This window comes from Elephantulus edwardii, unplaced genomic scaffold (assembly GCF_000299155.1).
Source record: "Elephantulus edwardii isolate Elephantulus edwardi_28Jun2011 unplaced genomic scaffold, EleEdw1.0 scaffold00003, whole genome shotgun sequence".
NCBI classification, from domain to species: Eukaryota; Metazoa; Chordata; class Mammalia; order Macroscelidea; family Macroscelididae; genus Elephantulus; species Elephantulus edwardii.
This window is the reverse complement of record NW_006399753.1, coordinates 10,537,553-10,555,848: the sequence shown is the minus strand read 5'-3', so window position 1 is coordinate 10,555,848 and position 18,296 is coordinate 10,537,553. Positions and strand designations below refer to the sequence as shown.

The window sequence follows — 18,296 nt, the reverse complement described above, 5'->3', positions numbered from 1 at the left end:
AGATGTTCAGAAGAAAGGACTGCAAATTTACTTCTGGAATTAGTCATTGAAAATCTTATGTTCTGCTCTGACATCCATGGGGTTGCTATGAGTCAGATTTGACCTGATGGTAACTTGATTTACTTTTTTATTCCAATTGCAGGCTGAACAATGGTAAAGAAAATAGCTTTAGTCCATGTCTTCACAAAGCATATAAACTACTGGTTGCCTTTACCTCTTAAATATCTCTGTCCTCCTTTTTACCTTCTACTATTATCAATAGTAGGCATGTAGGAGATATAATGTTAATCTTTACTGAATGAATAAATGGGAAGATAACTACCTTCACATCTGCTGCCTTTATAGTACAGAATATAACCAGCATGCCAATATTATCAAATATATTTCTAAATACTCCTTATGAATCAACAGAAGCCAAACATCCGGCCATTTGAACCAGAAAAGTCCCCACAGAAGCATTAGCATGTTCTATCTGTGTTATACAAACACTCAGATGGCCTGGATTTCCCATGGAACTGACTAGGTATTTTGGAATAGTACCAGCTCAGTTAGATCACTCATCAGTTCCTCTAGGGATTTACTATGTTTCTGAATTACTTATTGACTTCTAGAATTAAGCAGAACTACAAACACTGAGTTCTAGTGACAAGTTTCGTTGGTTCAGCCATTTCCAAAATGTTACTTGTGCTTGGTCATTTATGAATATCAGTGTACATTCACTGGCTCTGCACTCTGAAGCCATAATGCTGACGAAGGCACAGATAGGTAGTATCTAGGTAGATTTCAAGCTTTGGAAGAAATATACAACATACTTAAACACCAAGAATGGCAATCTTGGATTAACAATTATATATTTTCTTAAAAAAACTATTTGATGACAACAATAAGTATATTTAGGAAATCAGTACATATATGTTTAAAAAGTATTCCATGTAATATTACCAGATCAATCAATCATGGAATAAAACCAAGTCTCTCCACATCTCTCTTCTTGGTTTTCATTTATTTGTAGCAAAGTCAGATACAACTGAGATTTGAACAATAAAGAGTGATCTCAGTTTCTACAATTAGCTAAGTGGAAAGAATTTTCCAAAAGAAGAGAGGAAAAAAAACAAACCCACCCCAAATAAAATACCAAGAGAGAGAACTTTATACTAGTTAGTCAGATATTAAGGGTGAAGCATGCATACATAACATATCCTTCTCCCCCAGTCACCACAGTCAAGTTCAAGGTAACAACCCAATAGAGAAGCAAAGAACAGTGCCAACTGGCCACAGAGCCACCCCAGGAATGACAGATAAACTCTGCCATTTTGCATAATAGCAAATTCTGCCATGCACTCCAATTCAGGGATGCAGGGAACAGGCAATGAGCTTGGTGAAAACTTTGGTACTCAACAACAATTTTGGAGACATTAAATACTCATGAGTTATAAAGGCCTAAGGGTAGAATTTTGCATGGCATGCGGGCTGGATTCCACTCACCATCTTTTCTGCCCCCACAGCCCCCACCCCAGGAGAATCTGGTCCATGCATTTATTCCAATCCACTTCATGATTCCACTCCACAGAAAACTGGAAGAGAATGGGAATCAGCCTGGCCTCAGAGGGTCCCATCCATCTTTCAGACACAGAAGAAAGAGGGACGATTTCCAGTATTTTAACCTTTTCCCTTTAAATGTCTTTAAGCAGACTTTTTTTTCTTATCATCAAGTTGAGAAATGTTTAAGTCCACAGAAGATTTAACTCATGTACATAATCCATACATTGCCCCTTTGCACTATTTACTTCTGAGCACTCTCAGCTTTTGCTGGGATTGGAGAACTTCAGCAGCTGCTTGTCAAACCCCTCATGCATTACTTTTTGTTTCTTTCTGTTTTTGTATGTGTGCAATGGACTTCATTTAACACATGTATCTGAAGTCAACTACATGCGCTTTGTCTACATGATTAGATAAAGAGGAAGCTCATATTCAGGTAGGTGACTCTGCCTGCCTGCCACTCAGGTGCTCTGTGGTAAATGAGCATCACAGGGAGGAGAGTGTCTGTATCCATGGTGATGTCCTCCCTTGCTCAGCCCAGTTCCCAAGTGCCTCTTAGAGTCAGAGTATTTCCTTAGGTTTAGTGTGATTCCAGTAACTGAAGAACAATTCTCAAAACCAATTTTGATTGTTCATGATTTCTCTCTTATGTGTTGGCTTTGCAATTTTGTCCCTCATCTGAGATGCAAATCTACTTCATTTAAGAACAGAATTAATGGAGTGCCCTTACACTGTATACTTCCTAAGTCTTGAGTCCCTTGGCTGAAGACAAAACTGTGCTGCTCTGTAATTCTCAAATAAATAGTACCTTTTGGATTCTGAATTCCAGTGGACTACTTACCACTGCTAGCTGGAGAGACTGAACAGGAGAATTCTCATGGACTTGACTATCCTCTTTTATTGCTAGTTTAATAATATCAGGATTAACTTTTTCAACATGAGTGGTTTTTTGTTTGGTTTTATAAAATTACATACAATTCTGTTTCAATGGCATTTGTTTTAACCTACTACTATCAATTTTATTCCAACTCAAAGTGACTTAAATGACAGAAGGGAACTGCCCTGTGGGGATTCCAAAGCTGTGAACCTTTATGGAAGCAGACTGCTAAGTCATTCACCTGCAGGGAAACTGGTGGGTTTGAACTTACAATTTTTTTGGTTAGCAGCCGAGCACTTAACCACTGTGACAGTGGTTATTATTATTTTGTGCAGCGAGTGGTACAAAGGTTATTATTTTTAGACTAGATCAAAGAATTACAAGAAAGACAAAAGGAGGCAGGGGGTACTGGGAGCCCCTCTTGCCATTTTCTGAAACTGCATACATAGGTTAATTCTGCCCCAAGGAGATGTGTATGGTCATTTGCAATTATGGTACTCAACTGAGAAAAGGTTAAAGATGAATTAGTTTTCTCTGAGGCATCTGAGTCGAAGATGCACTCAAGCGAGCATGCAGTCACGGCGAAGCAGAAGAAGGAAGCCAGGACTTACGTTCTGTTTCCCCACTATGTTATCAAAGGGCAGCTCGGGGCTCCAGGACCCTTCTGTGAAGGTGGCCCCACTGTTTCTCCTGTCGGAGGAGCTCACAGACTCCTTAACAATGTCTTCGGGCAAGGACAGCAGACTCTCCTCAGGCTGCTTAATTAAGAAGGTCTCTATGTTATGCTTCCTCAGGAATTCATTCCTCTCTTTGCCGTGTCCCTCTTCTACATTGTAGTCGCCGTTGAGGCAGTCCAGCGTGGCCTTGGAAATGTGGATTCTCCTGTGTACACAGAGCATAAATCATTATACCTTCCTGACGTCGCCTGCAAAGACCGTCATTGTTGTTCTGTCGTGTGCAAAGCCAACATCAGAGCTGAGGAAGCAAGAAGTAATTTCCAGGAATGTTCTGAACTCCAAAAACCATTAGATTTCAAATAACCACATGAATGTAGTTCTTAGAACTGTCATTCCATTTTTTTTCATATCATTTCACATTTTGTGCTTTGTTTCTCCAACTTGTTTATCATTTTCTTCTTTCTATTATTAATTTTAATGAAAATTTACAGAGATTTTGGATTTCCATTCATTCATTGTTGCACTTTTCTCCCTGCCTGCCCTTTCCCTCCAGTTCATTCTTCTCTCTGAAAAGTAAAATTCTTTCATTGTTATACAATCTCTCCCCCCAGGCCAACTCCCCTATGCAGCCTTCATTCTGGACTCCTGTCATGACAATAATACCTAATCATGTATACCTTTTAAACAGTTCTCTATCTCATCTGTTTCAATGCAGTATACATAATTTATCCCCTCTTAAGAACACAGGTATGTCACTAGGCTGCACTGAGGATCCTTTTGGCAAACTACTCCAAGCTATCTTGTCTCTTATAACATGAGTATAGTAAGGGTCAGAGGTGAAAGCTGTGGACACATGCAGGCTGGCTATACTCACTCACAAGGTAGGCGACGTATTCCTATGAGCCACGATAACCCACAGTTCCAGGTTCTTTGGCAGAAAAGTTACAGCTGAAATCAAGAATCTTAAGAAGCATGCTTGAACGGGAAAAACCATAAAAGGTAAATTCTTCAAAGGAAGACTTTTCCTGTCCTCATAATTGTTTAACTCAATCAGAATATCTACTGTGTAGTATTATAAATTAGATAAATTAGCATGGTGGTTAAGAGCACAGACTCTAGACCAAATTGTCTGGGTTTAGATTCTAGCTCTTACATTGGTTACTTGAGAGACCGCGGACAAGTTGCTTAACCCTTTTATGAGTTCATTTTCTCACTCATAAAATAAGAGTACTGATAGCATCTCACCCCAGTCAGAACAGCAAAATGTAACAGAACAGCAAGCAATAAATGCTGGCGAGGTTGTGGAGAAACTGGAACCCTGATTCGCTGTTGGTGGGAGTGTAAAATGGTGCAACCACTGTGGAAGACAGTATGGCGCTTTCGCAAAAAGTTGCAAATAGAAATACCATTTGACCCAGCAATTCCACTACTGGGAATATACCCCAAAGAGACCATAACTGACATCCAAGCAGATATATGCACACCCATATTTATCGTGGCTTTGTTCACAATAGCAAGGAGTTGGAAACAACCTAAGTGCCCATGAACAAATGAATGGATAGAGAAGCTGTTGTATATTCACACAATGGAATACTATGCTGCATTGAAAAACAAGGAACTCATGAAATATTATTTAAAATGGGTGACCCTGGAGGACAATATGCTGAGTGAAGTATCTAGTCACAAAAGGACAGATACTGCACGGTGCCACTGTTGAAAAGCAGGACTGACATCGAGGTTGGGGGGAGACTGAGAAAGATGGGATAAATAATGAAAACAGATGAGGGAGAAAACTGTTTAAAAGGGATATGTGATTAGGTATTTTTGTCATGACAGGAGTCCAGAGCAAAGGCTGCATAGTGGAGTGGACTTGGGGGGAGGGATTGTAAAACAATGAAAGAATTTTTCTTTTACTTTTCCAAGAGGATAGTGTACTAGGGGGGAGGGTTGGGAGGGGAGGAAAGTACAACAATGAATGAATGGAAATCCAAAGTCTCTGTAAATTTTCATTGAAATGAATAATAAATAAAAAAAAAACACCCCAAATCCACTAAAAACAATAAGAGTACTGGTATATCTTAGAGTATTGGTGTATACTGGTATATCAAGAGTATTGGTGTATCTTAGGGTCCTTGAGAAGACTATAATGGTTAAATCGGCTAATATACTCAAACCGAACATAGAATACTGTGTATACTAGAAAAGCAAGCACCTTTTCATACCTCTCAAGGCTCTGCAATATAGTCTGACTCTAAATAACGTTTCAAAAGACTCAATTACCTTTGAAAGTAGCTCTGCTACTTTGAAAGCCATTTCTTGATTCTGAAACTCTCTCTAGCTTTTCAAGGAACTAAAACTTCTCCAAAATTCATGTGCTACGTTTCGTGTACACTAGTCAGGAGAATGGAGCACTGGTGGCCCAGTAGCAAGAAGCTGCACTGCAATCCTAAAGGCAAGAGGTTTGAATCCACTAACTGCTCTGTGGGAGAAAGATGGGTAATCACCTACTTTGTGATTAACTGCCTCTAAAAACTCACCGGAGAGTCAACTATGGATTGGTTCCAACTCGACAGTACACAACAACAACAACAGCAATCCGGAGATGGGTGGACAGTCTCCTGTGCCACTTACTGCCTCCAGAAACCCACAGCTTTGGGTTGGTTCTGACTCAGCGGTACCCAGCAACAAGTCTAGGAACAGAGCGTTCTGGTGGTTTAGGTGGTAGGAAGTTGCACTTGTAATCCAAAGGCAGGCAGTTCAAGCCCACCAGCTGCTCCATGGAAGAAAGATAATCAATCTTCTTCGATGAGATTTACAGAATCTGAAAACCTGCTGGAGGGTCACCTCTGAGTTGGTTCTGACTCAAAAACGATGCGTTTTAGTCCAAGACTGAACAATTTCCTCTACCTAGAGTGTTCATTCCCAAGTTATCTACACAACAAATTCCTATTCCCTACTCTTGAGATTCAGCCCAAAACCCATTCCTTAGGCTGACTTCTACGATCCTTAAGGGAATCAATACAGTGGGTGCTCTAGTCTCTGGCTTTTGGGAGTCTATGCACTGTATATTGAAGAAATAATAAGGGCTTTCTTTGTTTTTTTAAGAGTGTAATTTACAAATGCATTGTTCTTTGGTGTTACCTCTGCCTCTTATTTTCAGTCTTTTAACTCATAGTATTAAATCCATGTTTACAGAGAAGAAAATTCTTTGCAAAGGACATGTGAAAGAAACAGAAAATATAAAGAATGCACTTCTAATAATGGAAGGGATATTCTTCATGCTTTGGAAATGACTCTTTGTATGTAGTCACTGTTTTCAGTGACGAAGTATTAAAAAGAAAAGCCAGTATCTGAAAGATCCTTGCCTTCACTGGAGAAATGTGCTGAATTCTTACAAAATATCCTCATGATGAATTTTGTCCTGTATATGGGAATTAAAGTGTAGATGAGGAGATTAACCAAGTCATTTGACCCTCCACAGGAAGTATGTCCCAGCTTTATTTCCCAGTTTAAGCACTGAGCTGGGTGTCAGAAGGCTACCTCTTTCTCCCAGGTAAAACAAAGCTCCTGGAAATGTTTGGTAAAGTCTAATGGCTTCTTTTCTGTTAAAATACTTTTGTTAAATATCAGCTCAGTTTGGCATTTCTCTGGCCTGGACATTTCATTATTCTGCTGTCAGTGCTGGGGGACTAATATTTGCATGTTGTTTTTGTTGTATACCATAGAGTCAGAACCAACCCATAGCTGACCCTCCAGTGGGTTTTCAGAGGCAGTTAATAATCATGGAAAGAGAGTGCCCATTCTTTTCCCACAGAGGAGCTGGTGGGATTCAAACCACCTACCCTCAGGATTACAGTGCAGTTTCTTGCCACAAGGCCTGCAGAACTCCCTGTATTCTATCAATATTAAGTGTTCAGTAGTGAAAGATATTCTCACTTTGATTTATCACCGTTTCTTCTGAAGTTATTATAATCAATATACATGTAAATGTTTTGATAATAACTGGGGTTTTGATGCTCTTTTTCATCCTTGCGTCTAATCTGAGCTTTGGAGAATGGGCCCTGCAGATGGGATGAGGTTCTGAAGTTGACACCTCCCTAAGGAAATGAGTGAACTCTCAGACAGCAGTCTCATGTATTAGATGTCAGGTACAGACACCTGATATTTTCTCACATTTTAAAATAATCATCACGACAGTAAATAAGATGTGTTATGTGAAGCCTCTGTTTGGGGCAAATGATTAACACGGTTGCTGATTGAAAGATTACCTAGAAGTACCTCAAAAGAATGGCTGGTGATCCACTTCCAGAAAAACAGCCTCTGAAGACTCACAGTTCTACTCTGATAAACACGGCGGTCACTACGATTGGAGTCAACTAGCCAGACCTTACAATCACTACCTAATATTTACTTTACAGAATTGTTTTATTTTTTTGGTTATTTTTTGTTTTATGTTTTTAATTTTTATTTTATATTGGTTTGCTTACAAAGTTTGTACATATTGAGTTTCACACTATCCTTCAATCACATTGTGTTTCGTATAATCATCCTCATTCATTAAATTTTATAAAATGAATCCTTGGAGGCAAGGATTCTGACACTTCGTCTGACATACTTTGGACATGTTGCAAGGAGGAACCAGTCCTTGGAGAGGGATGTCATGCTTAGTATGGTGGAGGGACAGTGCAGGAGAGGAAGACTCTCGATGAGATGGATTGATTCAGTGACTGGGGCAACGGGGGTAGGTGTGTCAGAGATAGTGATATCGGATAGATAGGTCAGAGTTTAGGGCTGTTGTACAAAGGGTCACAATGAGTCACAGGTGACTCAACGGCACGTAACAACAACAACAACAAAAACAACCAACATTGTCTTCCTAGATCCCCATTGAATCTTTCCCAATTCCTTTACCCACCCTCACTCCATCCATCAAACTGTGAGAGCCTATGATTTGCCCCTGCCCATCTCCACCCCTCTGCTCCTACCCCTCTCCCCTCAGATCCTCATACACACTTTACTAGTTATCGTTCTATTTCTACAATAATGGTCTCACACAGTATTTGCCCTTACGGGACTGAGTTACTTCACTCGGCGTTGTGCTCTCCAGTCCCTCTCAAGTTAAATACTTTACATAATTGTTACTCCACAGTTAAAAGACATTACTGTATATCTGGCTGCTCTATGATCTTATATAAATTCAACTTTCAACAACTCTAGATGGTAGACATTTTTTTTCTTGTTTTGCAAATGTTAAATTTGGCCCAAAGACAGTGAGTATGTAACTGGTCCAAAGACACACCAGTAGTATGTGTGGGTGCTTCCTGGAGATAAAGACACCAGCTTCCATCCTGTTTTCCAGATGCTGCAGTGCACACTTGGGTAACTATGACAACCACAGCCAATTACAATTGGCTGAGCACAGGACAAAGAACTTTATATGCCGCATCACACTTAGCAAGAACTCTCAGACAGTGGTTCTTAAAGTCTAGGCCAAGGCCAGCATCATCATCATCATCATGGAGACTTGCTGGAAATGTAAACTCTTGGATCGTACATCAGACACACTGAATCAGAAACTCTCGAGAGTGGGATTCCACCATCTGTGTTATAATAAGCCCTCTGGGAGTCTCAGATCATGCAAGTATGAGAACTACTGCTATAGGAAGGCCAGGCCCAGGCAGTGAAAGAACTTGTTTGAAGCCACAGGGTCCAGGTTCTCAACCTCTATTCCACTGAGTTTGTGATTCTTTCTTATTAATCCTCTCTTCTACATCCCCTTCCCCTCTCCCTATGTTCCATGGACTTTACTGGATCTGCAGACACCAAGAGAGCCTGGAGATTCACAATGAATGAATAAACCAGAGCAAACTTAGCTGAAAAAAGAATCATTAACAGGAAACAGTGATTGATGCGTGGTGAGGCACTTAGCTGGGCTTATGGGACATGTTTGATTTCTTTGATCTTCTGTTTACTCAGTAGAAAAAGGAAGCTAATATTTACTTGTAAGACAAAAGATGTGATGCATTAATGATATATTTAGCAGATTGTTTGATGCAGAATAGATTCCCAATGCATGTTCACAACTGGGGCCAAGTCTCTCATTGAAAGAAAAAGAAAGATTGCTCTTAATAAACGGATTAATAGAAGTCAATCTATTTTTAAAAAATTCATTTATATTTTGATTTGGTTGAAAGTTCACCGAGCAAATTAGTTTTTCATTCAACAATTTATACAAGTTTTGCTTCATGACATTGAGCAGAATCCCCTCAGTGTAGCATCACTCTTCCCTGGGTTCCCATCTCATTCCGTCTTGCCCGTCCCTTCCTGCCTCCTGAGCTTGGCTTTTGAGAAACGCTGCCCTTTTGGTCTCTCGTGGTTGACAGAACTGAGGAGCACGTCTCTTTCTAGTGTTATTGTTAATTTCACGGGTCTGTCTATTGTTTGGCTGTGAAGTGACCCCAGAGGATGGGTGCAGTTCCAAGATGGAAGAGTGTGTTTAAGGGCCAAGGTCATGGGCGTTCCAACAGCCAAGACTTCTGTTTCTTAAGGTCATAAAAACATTACGTAAACTGGCTTCCAGATGTCAAAGCAGTCTCTTGTACACCTTCAATGTTAAGTTCTAAAATTTTCAAAGGACATCTACTGAGCCTATGGACGCTGTTGTTATTGTTCTTATGTGCTGTTCAGTTGGAACCGACCCACAGCTGACCCTCCAGTGGGTTTTCAGAGGCTGTGAATCACACAGGAGCGTGTCCATCTTTCTCCCACTGAGCAGCAGGTAGATTTGAACTGGGTGTCTTTGGGTTGACAGCATAATTTCTTACCATTATGACTAATGCCTAACACTCAATTATTTGTATCATCAAATATTATCCATATTGGACGTGATGGATAACAGATGCAAAGTGCATGTTTACTAAGAACACGGGGTAATTCCCAGTGCAGTTATACTTTTATGACACAGACTCGGAATCCAGACGCATCAACTGTCTAGTTTGAAGGTGTCTAGCTTGAACTCACTTGGTGTCTACTTGTAGGAAATTCTGAAGAATTTTAGGATTTTGAGACCCAGCAGTGACACTGTCAGACTCACTGTAGTTCTACACGTGGAAGGTTAATACCACACATAGTGAGAAAGGGCGGGTCTCTCTAACATAAGGACCAACCAATCAGATCAACCGCAGAGCTGACAAGGACCTTCACACCCACTGTCCTGAGAAGCCTTTGAAGGAATCTGCAAGGCAGACTGTGCCCATTTGGTAGATGAGAAAACAAACTCTCATGGAAGAGAGGCATGGAGAAATAGCTTCTATGTGTCAGAAGATACTTTATTAGAAGAGATCTCTCTTTTCAAAATAAGGGAAATGAGGCTCAGGGAAGTTCAGGAATGGCCTGAGAGGACAAAGAAGTGGCAGTGAATGTCAGAGCTGGCATGATAGTGGCACGTCTGGGGCTGAACTTCTTCACATCACTTGCTGAAGGTAACCCAGGTGAGGATGGGCAGTCCTAGGATGGAAATCTTAGTCTCTCCAATTCCACCCCCGGTGGTTATTTTCTCCTCTCATGATATCGTATTACCCACTATTAAATATAATTACCAAGGAATGATAGATATCGCAGAACTCAGAGACGCCACAGGCAAGGCAGCTGGGCAGGACGAACATATATAAAGGTTCTCTCTGTTAGCTTGCTGTCTCTGTCTTCTTCACTTGTCTGTCTGAGTATCTATCTAACCATTTTCTCAGAGAAAGACAGAACGACAGACTACTGAAAGTCAGTTCAACTCCTTCCTGGCTCACTTATATCTGAGCTTTTGCCAGGCCTGTGTGTAAACAGAATCTTGATACTACTCTCTGTGGTTCCAATAGGCTCTCTAGGCTACTAGAACCTACGGACACTAGACTCACTGGACTTTTCCAGAATAAAGTGGAGAGTTGAGTTTTCAAGGAGAGGGAGGGTCCTAGATTTTGAGATTTGAGCCCAAGGCCACAAAGTAGATTTTAACTTTGGCTGTCCATTAAAATTCCCTAAAGAATATACATATCTGTGTGTGTGTGTGTGTGTATTTGCACATTTGATGAAACAAATGGTGGCCTAGTGGTGCTTTCCCAAAAGCACAAGGTTCAAATTCACCAGCTGTTCCACAGGATAAAGATGGGCCATCTCTTCCTATGTGATTTAGTCTCTGAAAGCCCACTAGAGGGTCAGCTATGCATCAGTTCCAACTTGACAGCACACAATAACAACAATGCACATGTTGGGTTTTGCAAAGGACACAGACTCCTCCTGCATTATCTTCCTCGGCATGCTGCGTGTGTTACATACCTGTGTGCCTTCACAGGGGCAGGGTATACACCCCCGGGCATGTCTGTGTGTAGTTTCATAGTCATAGCTAGGCCAGCTTACACAGAATCTGCCTTAACAACTAAACCAGCCTGGCTTCCAACACCAGCGCTTTTCGATATGATCATCTCGTGATTTAAATGCGCATTCAAGTCTAAGGTTCAAAGCTACACAGATCTGAGACAGCAACAGCTGATGACATCCTATCATCCTCATTCCTAAGATGCATCTCCTCAGACTTTCAGAGTCAGTATCTGTATGATCCTTCCCTGACCTGTTTCCCTCAAATAATGGCTTCTGAGATCGACATTTCCTTATCTTCAAAGGGAATCTCTCTGTCACAAAATGAGCAAATCACAAGAGTTAAGCAGCGGAAATGCTTTACTTCGACTTACCCAGGGATTCCTCCAGATTCCAGTTTGTTTGCGATGTCCACATCCCAAGACCAAACATCAAACTGCCACTTCCGCAGGCCCAACACGCCACACAGCACTGAGCCCGAGTGGATTCCAATCCGCATGTCAACGTCATGTTTTGTCCTTGACCGCACGTACCTGTGGATAAAGGTGATCGCAGAGTCATGTGTGAGCCTGCATGAGCGAACAGCCCAGCCTTGCCTACTCCAGCTCCACCAGTCAGACTGGTGCCCTATCGGATGCCACGCCCACCGCAGGCCTCTTGGACTCCCCGACAATCCGAAGGCTTCTCTTCCTCCATGCATGGCCCAGCCTTTGATCTGAAGGTTTCAGAGCCCTTGTCACCTTTCTCCCCAAACCTTCTCATCATATGTGTCTTCTGTCTCAAGTAACAAATGGCACCAATGCCCTTCGCCCCATCAGTGCCTGAACCTGGATTATGACGGAGGAGTCTGCACTTCACAAAGTCACCACGGCCATTCCACAGAGTGAATTTTAGAAACATCCTTCCAGGACAAATGAAACTGTGAATGGAAGTTCTAGCCTTTCTTCCTACACACTGGCTGAGCTCATAGAAGGGAGAGTAGGATCCTACATCTGAACTGGGGTCACCATTGTGCAAATCATGTCCTCTGCAGGTATCGGGTGTGACCTCGGGCCAAAGGCTTAATCAGCCCGAGTTGCCACGGCTGTAAATTAAGGCCTCACTTGATTGATTCACTGTTGTGGTCCCCAAAGGAGAGAATGGATGTTAAAGTGCTTTGCTAACTAATTGGGAGGGACTATTAAGCAGCACACCATGATAATGTCATTAAGTAATTACATTATTCAGGGAATGCACTGGAACATCTTAATGAAGAGACATTCTGATATTTTTCTTCCACAAAACAAAAACCATAAAATGAAGCCTTGAAAATGTCTTCACTGGCCTGACTTCTGTGCGTGTGTTTTTGTCTTCCCCTTTGCTGTGGCAGTAATTGGATATAAATAAAACCTAGGGCTCAAAGTATGTAAAAGTGTTGAATAATTTATAGACATTGATCCTGTTTGGAAAGGTGATCTCATGGTTGAATAGTACTACAAACACACACACACAATTTCACTGTCTCTCCTTGAGCCTTCTTGAAGCTAAAACAGAGGGAATTCTGGTTACATTGCCTGTTCTTTCTTCCAGAGGAGACCTTTAGGGAGGCCATGCGGTCCCTAATCAGCTGCAAATGAAGTGAAAATAGCTAGACACCAGCCCTGTTCTACTCATCTGCACCTTCTTTCTTCACCACAGACTCTGAGCTTCCCTCAGGCAGAAGACGGCCTCTTACTTCTGTAAGCCAGCACGTAGTGCTGGGGCTCAGCCTGTGCTCAGGGCTCCAGGCGCAAGGGCTCAGCTTGTTTTTCAGACTACAGGTGCAAGGGCTCAGCCTGTTCTTGGGACGACAGGCGCAAGGGCTCAGCCTGTGCTCAGGGCTCCAGATGAAAGGGCTCAGCCTGTGTTAGGGGCTGCAGGTGCAAGGGCTCACCTGTGCTCAGGGCTCCAGGCACAAGGACTCACCCATGCTCAGGGTGGCAGGCGCAACAGCTCAGCCTGTGCTCGGGGCTAAAAGCGCAAGAACTCAGCCTGTGCTGGACCTCCAGGCACAAGAACTCCCCTGTGCTCGGGGCTCCAGGTGCAAGGGCTCTGCCTGTGCTCTGGGCTGCAGATGCAAGGACTCACCTGTGCTCAAGACTGTTCGTAGAGAAAGCTCTGCACTTTCCTTTTATTATGGTTAAGGTGAAAGTTTACACCGCATATTAGTTTTCCATTCAACTGTTTAGACAAGTTTTGTTCCTAGAGATTAGCTGCCATCTCTTCAATAGAACAGGTCTCTTTCCACGTTTCCCTAGGTTCCCTGTTACTATTCATCTTTCCTACCCCTTTCTGAGCCTTGTTTGGCCAAAGGCTGCCCTCACCAAGATGAACTGACACAGGGAGTGTTAGCACACGCTCGCGCGTGTCACACTGTGAAGATGGCACCGGGTAGTGGGGGAAAGTTCAGGTCTGTTATTCATACAGTTGCCAGGAGTCACAGCCAACACAATGGCATAACAACAACAACATGGTTGACTGAGGGAGCTTTGGTGGTGCAGACCTAAAGCAACTATGCTCCTAAACCAATGGCTACTCCTCTTTGCCGGTTCACAAATCCACTTTGTTTCTTCAGGAGAAACGGCAATCTCCTTCTGTGTGATTTACAGACTCAGAAACCCCACGGAGAGTCAGCAGGGGGTCGATTCTGACACGACTGCAATGAGTTAACTTTTCTTGATGGTCGATTGAAGGAGCTCTGGGGGGTGTAGTGCGTTATACGGTGCTCTGCTAACTGAAAGATCAGTGCTTCAAACCCATCAGCTGCCTTGGGATGCTAGTTCTTCTTTGCCTTACAAGGTTTGGATGACTGAAACAGACTCCATGGCAGTGGGTTTGGTTTTTTGTTTTATGGTTGTCTGCCCTGAGAAGCACATTCATCACCAATCCTTGATTATTCAGAGACCTGTTGTTTGGTTGCAAGGTGATTCCCGGGGGTGGGTTCTGCTCCAGGTCTGACGAGTGTCTAGGTCCACACTCTCAGGGGTAGCTCTACACTTTCTTGCTCAGTAGCCAAGTAGCTGTCATATCAACTCTGACCAGCAGTACCGGCCACCCAGATGCTACTCCCAGACAGCTGAAGTCCCAACAGCATCACCTGCAGGTGCTTTTCTCTGCTCCCAGACAGCTGAAGTTCCCAGCAGCCTAACCTACTGGGGCAGGCTGGCTTCCCTCCACATTTCAACCCACTAAACAGAACACTTCTTCTATCACTTCCTTCCATAATGGACTTCTATTTGCTATTTGATTTCAAACAAGGAGCCACCTGAAATGTTTTCAGTTTTACAGCCCCATGCTGTTAAATTATGGCTCATAGCAACCCTGTGAACAACAGATCTAAAACCTGCTGCGTCCTGTGCCATTGTCATCCTCTCTGACACACTCGAGGCCATTGCTGCAGACACTGACTCAATCCATCTCGCTGAAGGTCTTCCTCTCCTTTGCTGATCCGCCACCTTTCCAAGCATGATGTCCCTCTCCAAGAAACAGGATTTCCTAGCAACATACCCAAAACATGTGAGATGAAGTTTAGCCATCTTTGCCTGCAAGGAGCACTCTGGCTGTACTTTTTCCAAACAATATCCATTTGGTATTTTCGGCAATCCATGAGATATTCACGGCTCTTCTCCAATACAACTCAGAGACATCAATTCTTCTGCCATCCTTACTCACAGTTCAGTTCTCAGATGCATAGCAAGTGAGTATGCGTATGAATCATTGAGTAGAAAAGCAATTTGCTCTGTATATTTTCATCCTAATAGTAATGTGAAGGTCAAGTAGTCTCTTTCTACTTCCTAATATAACCCATGGGTTCCAAAGAAGTCTGGAAGCTTCACCATACTTGCTTCCCCTGCTGACCCTGAAGACAAGGCTTGGCTCTTGTTTGGCTGAAGGTGATCTTTGGTGGTAAGTGCAATTTTAGGCTTTCAGTACTGGTTACTCTAAACATGTTGTTGTTGTGTTGTGTACCATCTAGTTGGAACCGACCCATAGCTGACCCTTGATAGGTTTTCAGAGGCAGTTAATTGCATGGGAGGAAATTGCCCATCCTCCAGCAGAGCAGCTGCTGGCTTCGAACTGTGTGCCTTTGGGATTGCAGCGCAGCTTCTTAGGCCACCAGATTAATTACTCATTTAATTAATGACCTTTGCATTTGCAGAGTTGGTGAGCAGGCTCTTTGCCTCCCATGGAAGCTGTGTACTGCTGGCAAGTATATATTTATCCTACCAGAGCTTTAGTTTCCTCATCTGCAAAGTAGGGAATGTTATGATTTCCTCACAGGGTTGTTTTCAGAACTGAATGAGGTGAATTAGGAAAATCATTTCATAAAATTCCTAGCACAGGGTGAACATTCAACCAGAGCCCTGGGAGGGAGTATGGCCTTGCCTCCTGATTCTGGCCTTGTAGCCTCTAGAACTGAGAGAAAATACATTTCTGTTGTTGAAAGTCACACAGTCTTAGGAAACTAAGACGGGATGTTAAAGATAAAGAGTAAAATGGAGAAAGAGAAAAGAGAGAAAGTGAAAGGAAAAATTGGATGAGGACTGAGGGAAGAAAAGAGGGAAAAAAGGAAAAGAGAGGTGGGAAGGAAAACAGGGAGAGAAGGGAAAAGAAAGGAGAGAGAGAGAGAGAGAAAAGAAAGAACATTCTCTAGGAGAGAAGAGGGCAGAGGCAGGCAATATGCAGGGACCCAGCATTCCACTTCCAGTGAAGAGCAAGACCAGGGCCGCGGCTCTCCGTCTCCCTTCCTCTTTCACGCCACCTGGCAGGGCAATTCTGTCACAAATATGAAGACCTTTGCTCGAACTCACTGTTGGGGACAAGCCTGTTCCTACTTGACATTCTGCTGCCTTTTTAGCAACTGCACTGTAAGAGCAGACTCTCTAATTTTCATTAAGATTCATCAAGGAAGCCATCCAGAGATTGTTAATAAAGATACTGCATAGAGCAGAGGCCAGCATCAACTTCTGTGTCTTTTCGCCATCAAGTGTCTCTGAAGGCACTTTCAATCTGCGCACTAGAACCATTATCTCAGCTAATTTCAATGACTTTAACTGTAAGCACAGGTATCCATGAGACACCATTTAATGTTTCATTAGAAATAAAGGCATATTCACTCTCTCTCCCTCTCTCTCTGATTTATCTAGCAATTACCATATGCTTCTAAAATCAAGTACAGCGGATGGAATAATTTATCATGAGACAAATTGATTACTTAACTGGTTTTATACTATGTGTGGTTGAGTCAATTCTGCTTTGTGGAGACCATCGTGGGTGGAGGAGAATTGCCTCAGCATCTTCTAGGCTGAAATCTTTACAGGAGGAGATTTTCTTTATTCATTCAAAGTTGATGATGAGCTCAAACCACTGCGTCACTGGAGTTCCTTCTTGATTATGTTTTCCTGTTGTTGTTACATGCCTTTGAGTTGAGTACAACTCATAGTGACCATATCAAGAGTCCTCTTCTCTCTTTCACCAATCTTCTATCTTAAGCACAGGGACTTGTGGTGGCCTAGGAGTAAGAAGCTGTGATGCAATACTTAAAGTCTTGTGGATTGAATCCACCAGCTTCTCTGTGGGAGGACAGGCAATCTCCTTCCATGTGACTTACTGCCTCTGAAAACCTGCTGGAGGGTCAGCTATGGGTCAGTTCTGACACAATGGCAAATAATAACATCAACACCTTTAGCACTAGTAACATACTTAGCTTAGTGTCTGAAAACATAAAGGTGAGGTCACAAAGAGGGAGAGTCAAGGAGAAACTCTGACACCTCAAGCAGAGCTCTACTGTGGCCAAAACATTCAGGATGGCCAGTCAAAAAGATTTTCCACCACAACAAGATAAAGGTAAATAACCCAATTGAAAAATGGACACAGGATATGAACAAACACTTCACTAAAGAAGACATTCAGATGGCAAACACATGAAGAAATGATCAAAATCCCTTGCTCTAAGAGAGATGCAAATCAAAACAACTATGAGATATCATCTCACCCCAGTAAGAATAGCAAACTTTAGCATAAAAACAAACATCAAATGCTGGTGAGTTTGCGGAGAACCTGGAACCCTTACTCACTGCTGGTGGGAGTATAAAATGGTGCAACCACCGTGGAAGGCGGTATGGCGCTTTCTCAAAAAGTTGCAAATAGAAATACCATTTGACCCAGCAATTCCATTACTGGGAATATACCCCAAAGAGACCATAACTGTCATCTAAGCATGTTTATTGCTGCTTTGTTCACAATAGCAGAGAGTTGGAAACAACTTACGTGCCCATCAACAAATGAATGGCTAGAGAAGCTGTGGTATATTCACACAATGGGATGTCATGCAGCACTGAAAAACCAAAGAACTCATGAAATATTATAGAAAATGGATGACCCTGGAGGACATTATTCTGAGTGAAATATCTCAGTCACAAAAAGACAAATATTGCATAATGCCACTGTTGTAAAACAGGACTAGCATCGGGGTTTGGGGGAGACTGAGAAAGAGGGAATAAATAATTTATACTGCATTGAAACAGATAAGGGAGAAAACTGTTTAAAGGAATATATGATTAGGTATTGTTGTCATGACAAGAGTCCAGAATGAAGGCTACATAGTGGAGTGGACTCAGCGGCTAGGGGTTAGAACTGTATAACAATGAAAGAATTTTTCTTTTACTTTTGAAAGAGAAGACCGAACTGGGGGTGGGGGGAGGGGTAGGCATGGAGAAAAACACAACAAGGAATGAATGGAAATCCAAAGTCTCTGTAAATGTTCATTAAAATGAATTTTTTAGAAAAAGGATTTTCTTGGTATTACACCACAATACACA

The 18,296-nt window shown here is 42.3% G+C and overlaps 1 protein-coding gene across 2 annotated transcripts in view; it reads right to left on the bottom strand.

Annotated features, from left to right (window-relative positions):
* Positions 1-18,296, bottom strand: part of ADCY8 (adenylate cyclase 8 (brain)) — a 225,251-nt gene that overhangs the window by 92,587 nt on the left and 114,368 nt on the right. For both annotated transcript variants that reach the window (XM_006879284.1, XM_006879285.1), the window contains exons 6-7: positions 11,832-11,990; positions 3,028-3,298 (exon numbers count right to left, since the gene is read on the bottom strand). In XM_006879284.1, coding sequence (XP_006879346.1) covers positions 3,028-3,298; positions 11,832-11,990 — 430 coding nt within the window. The remainder of the gene's footprint in view (positions 1-3,027; positions 3,299-11,831; positions 11,991-18,296) is intronic.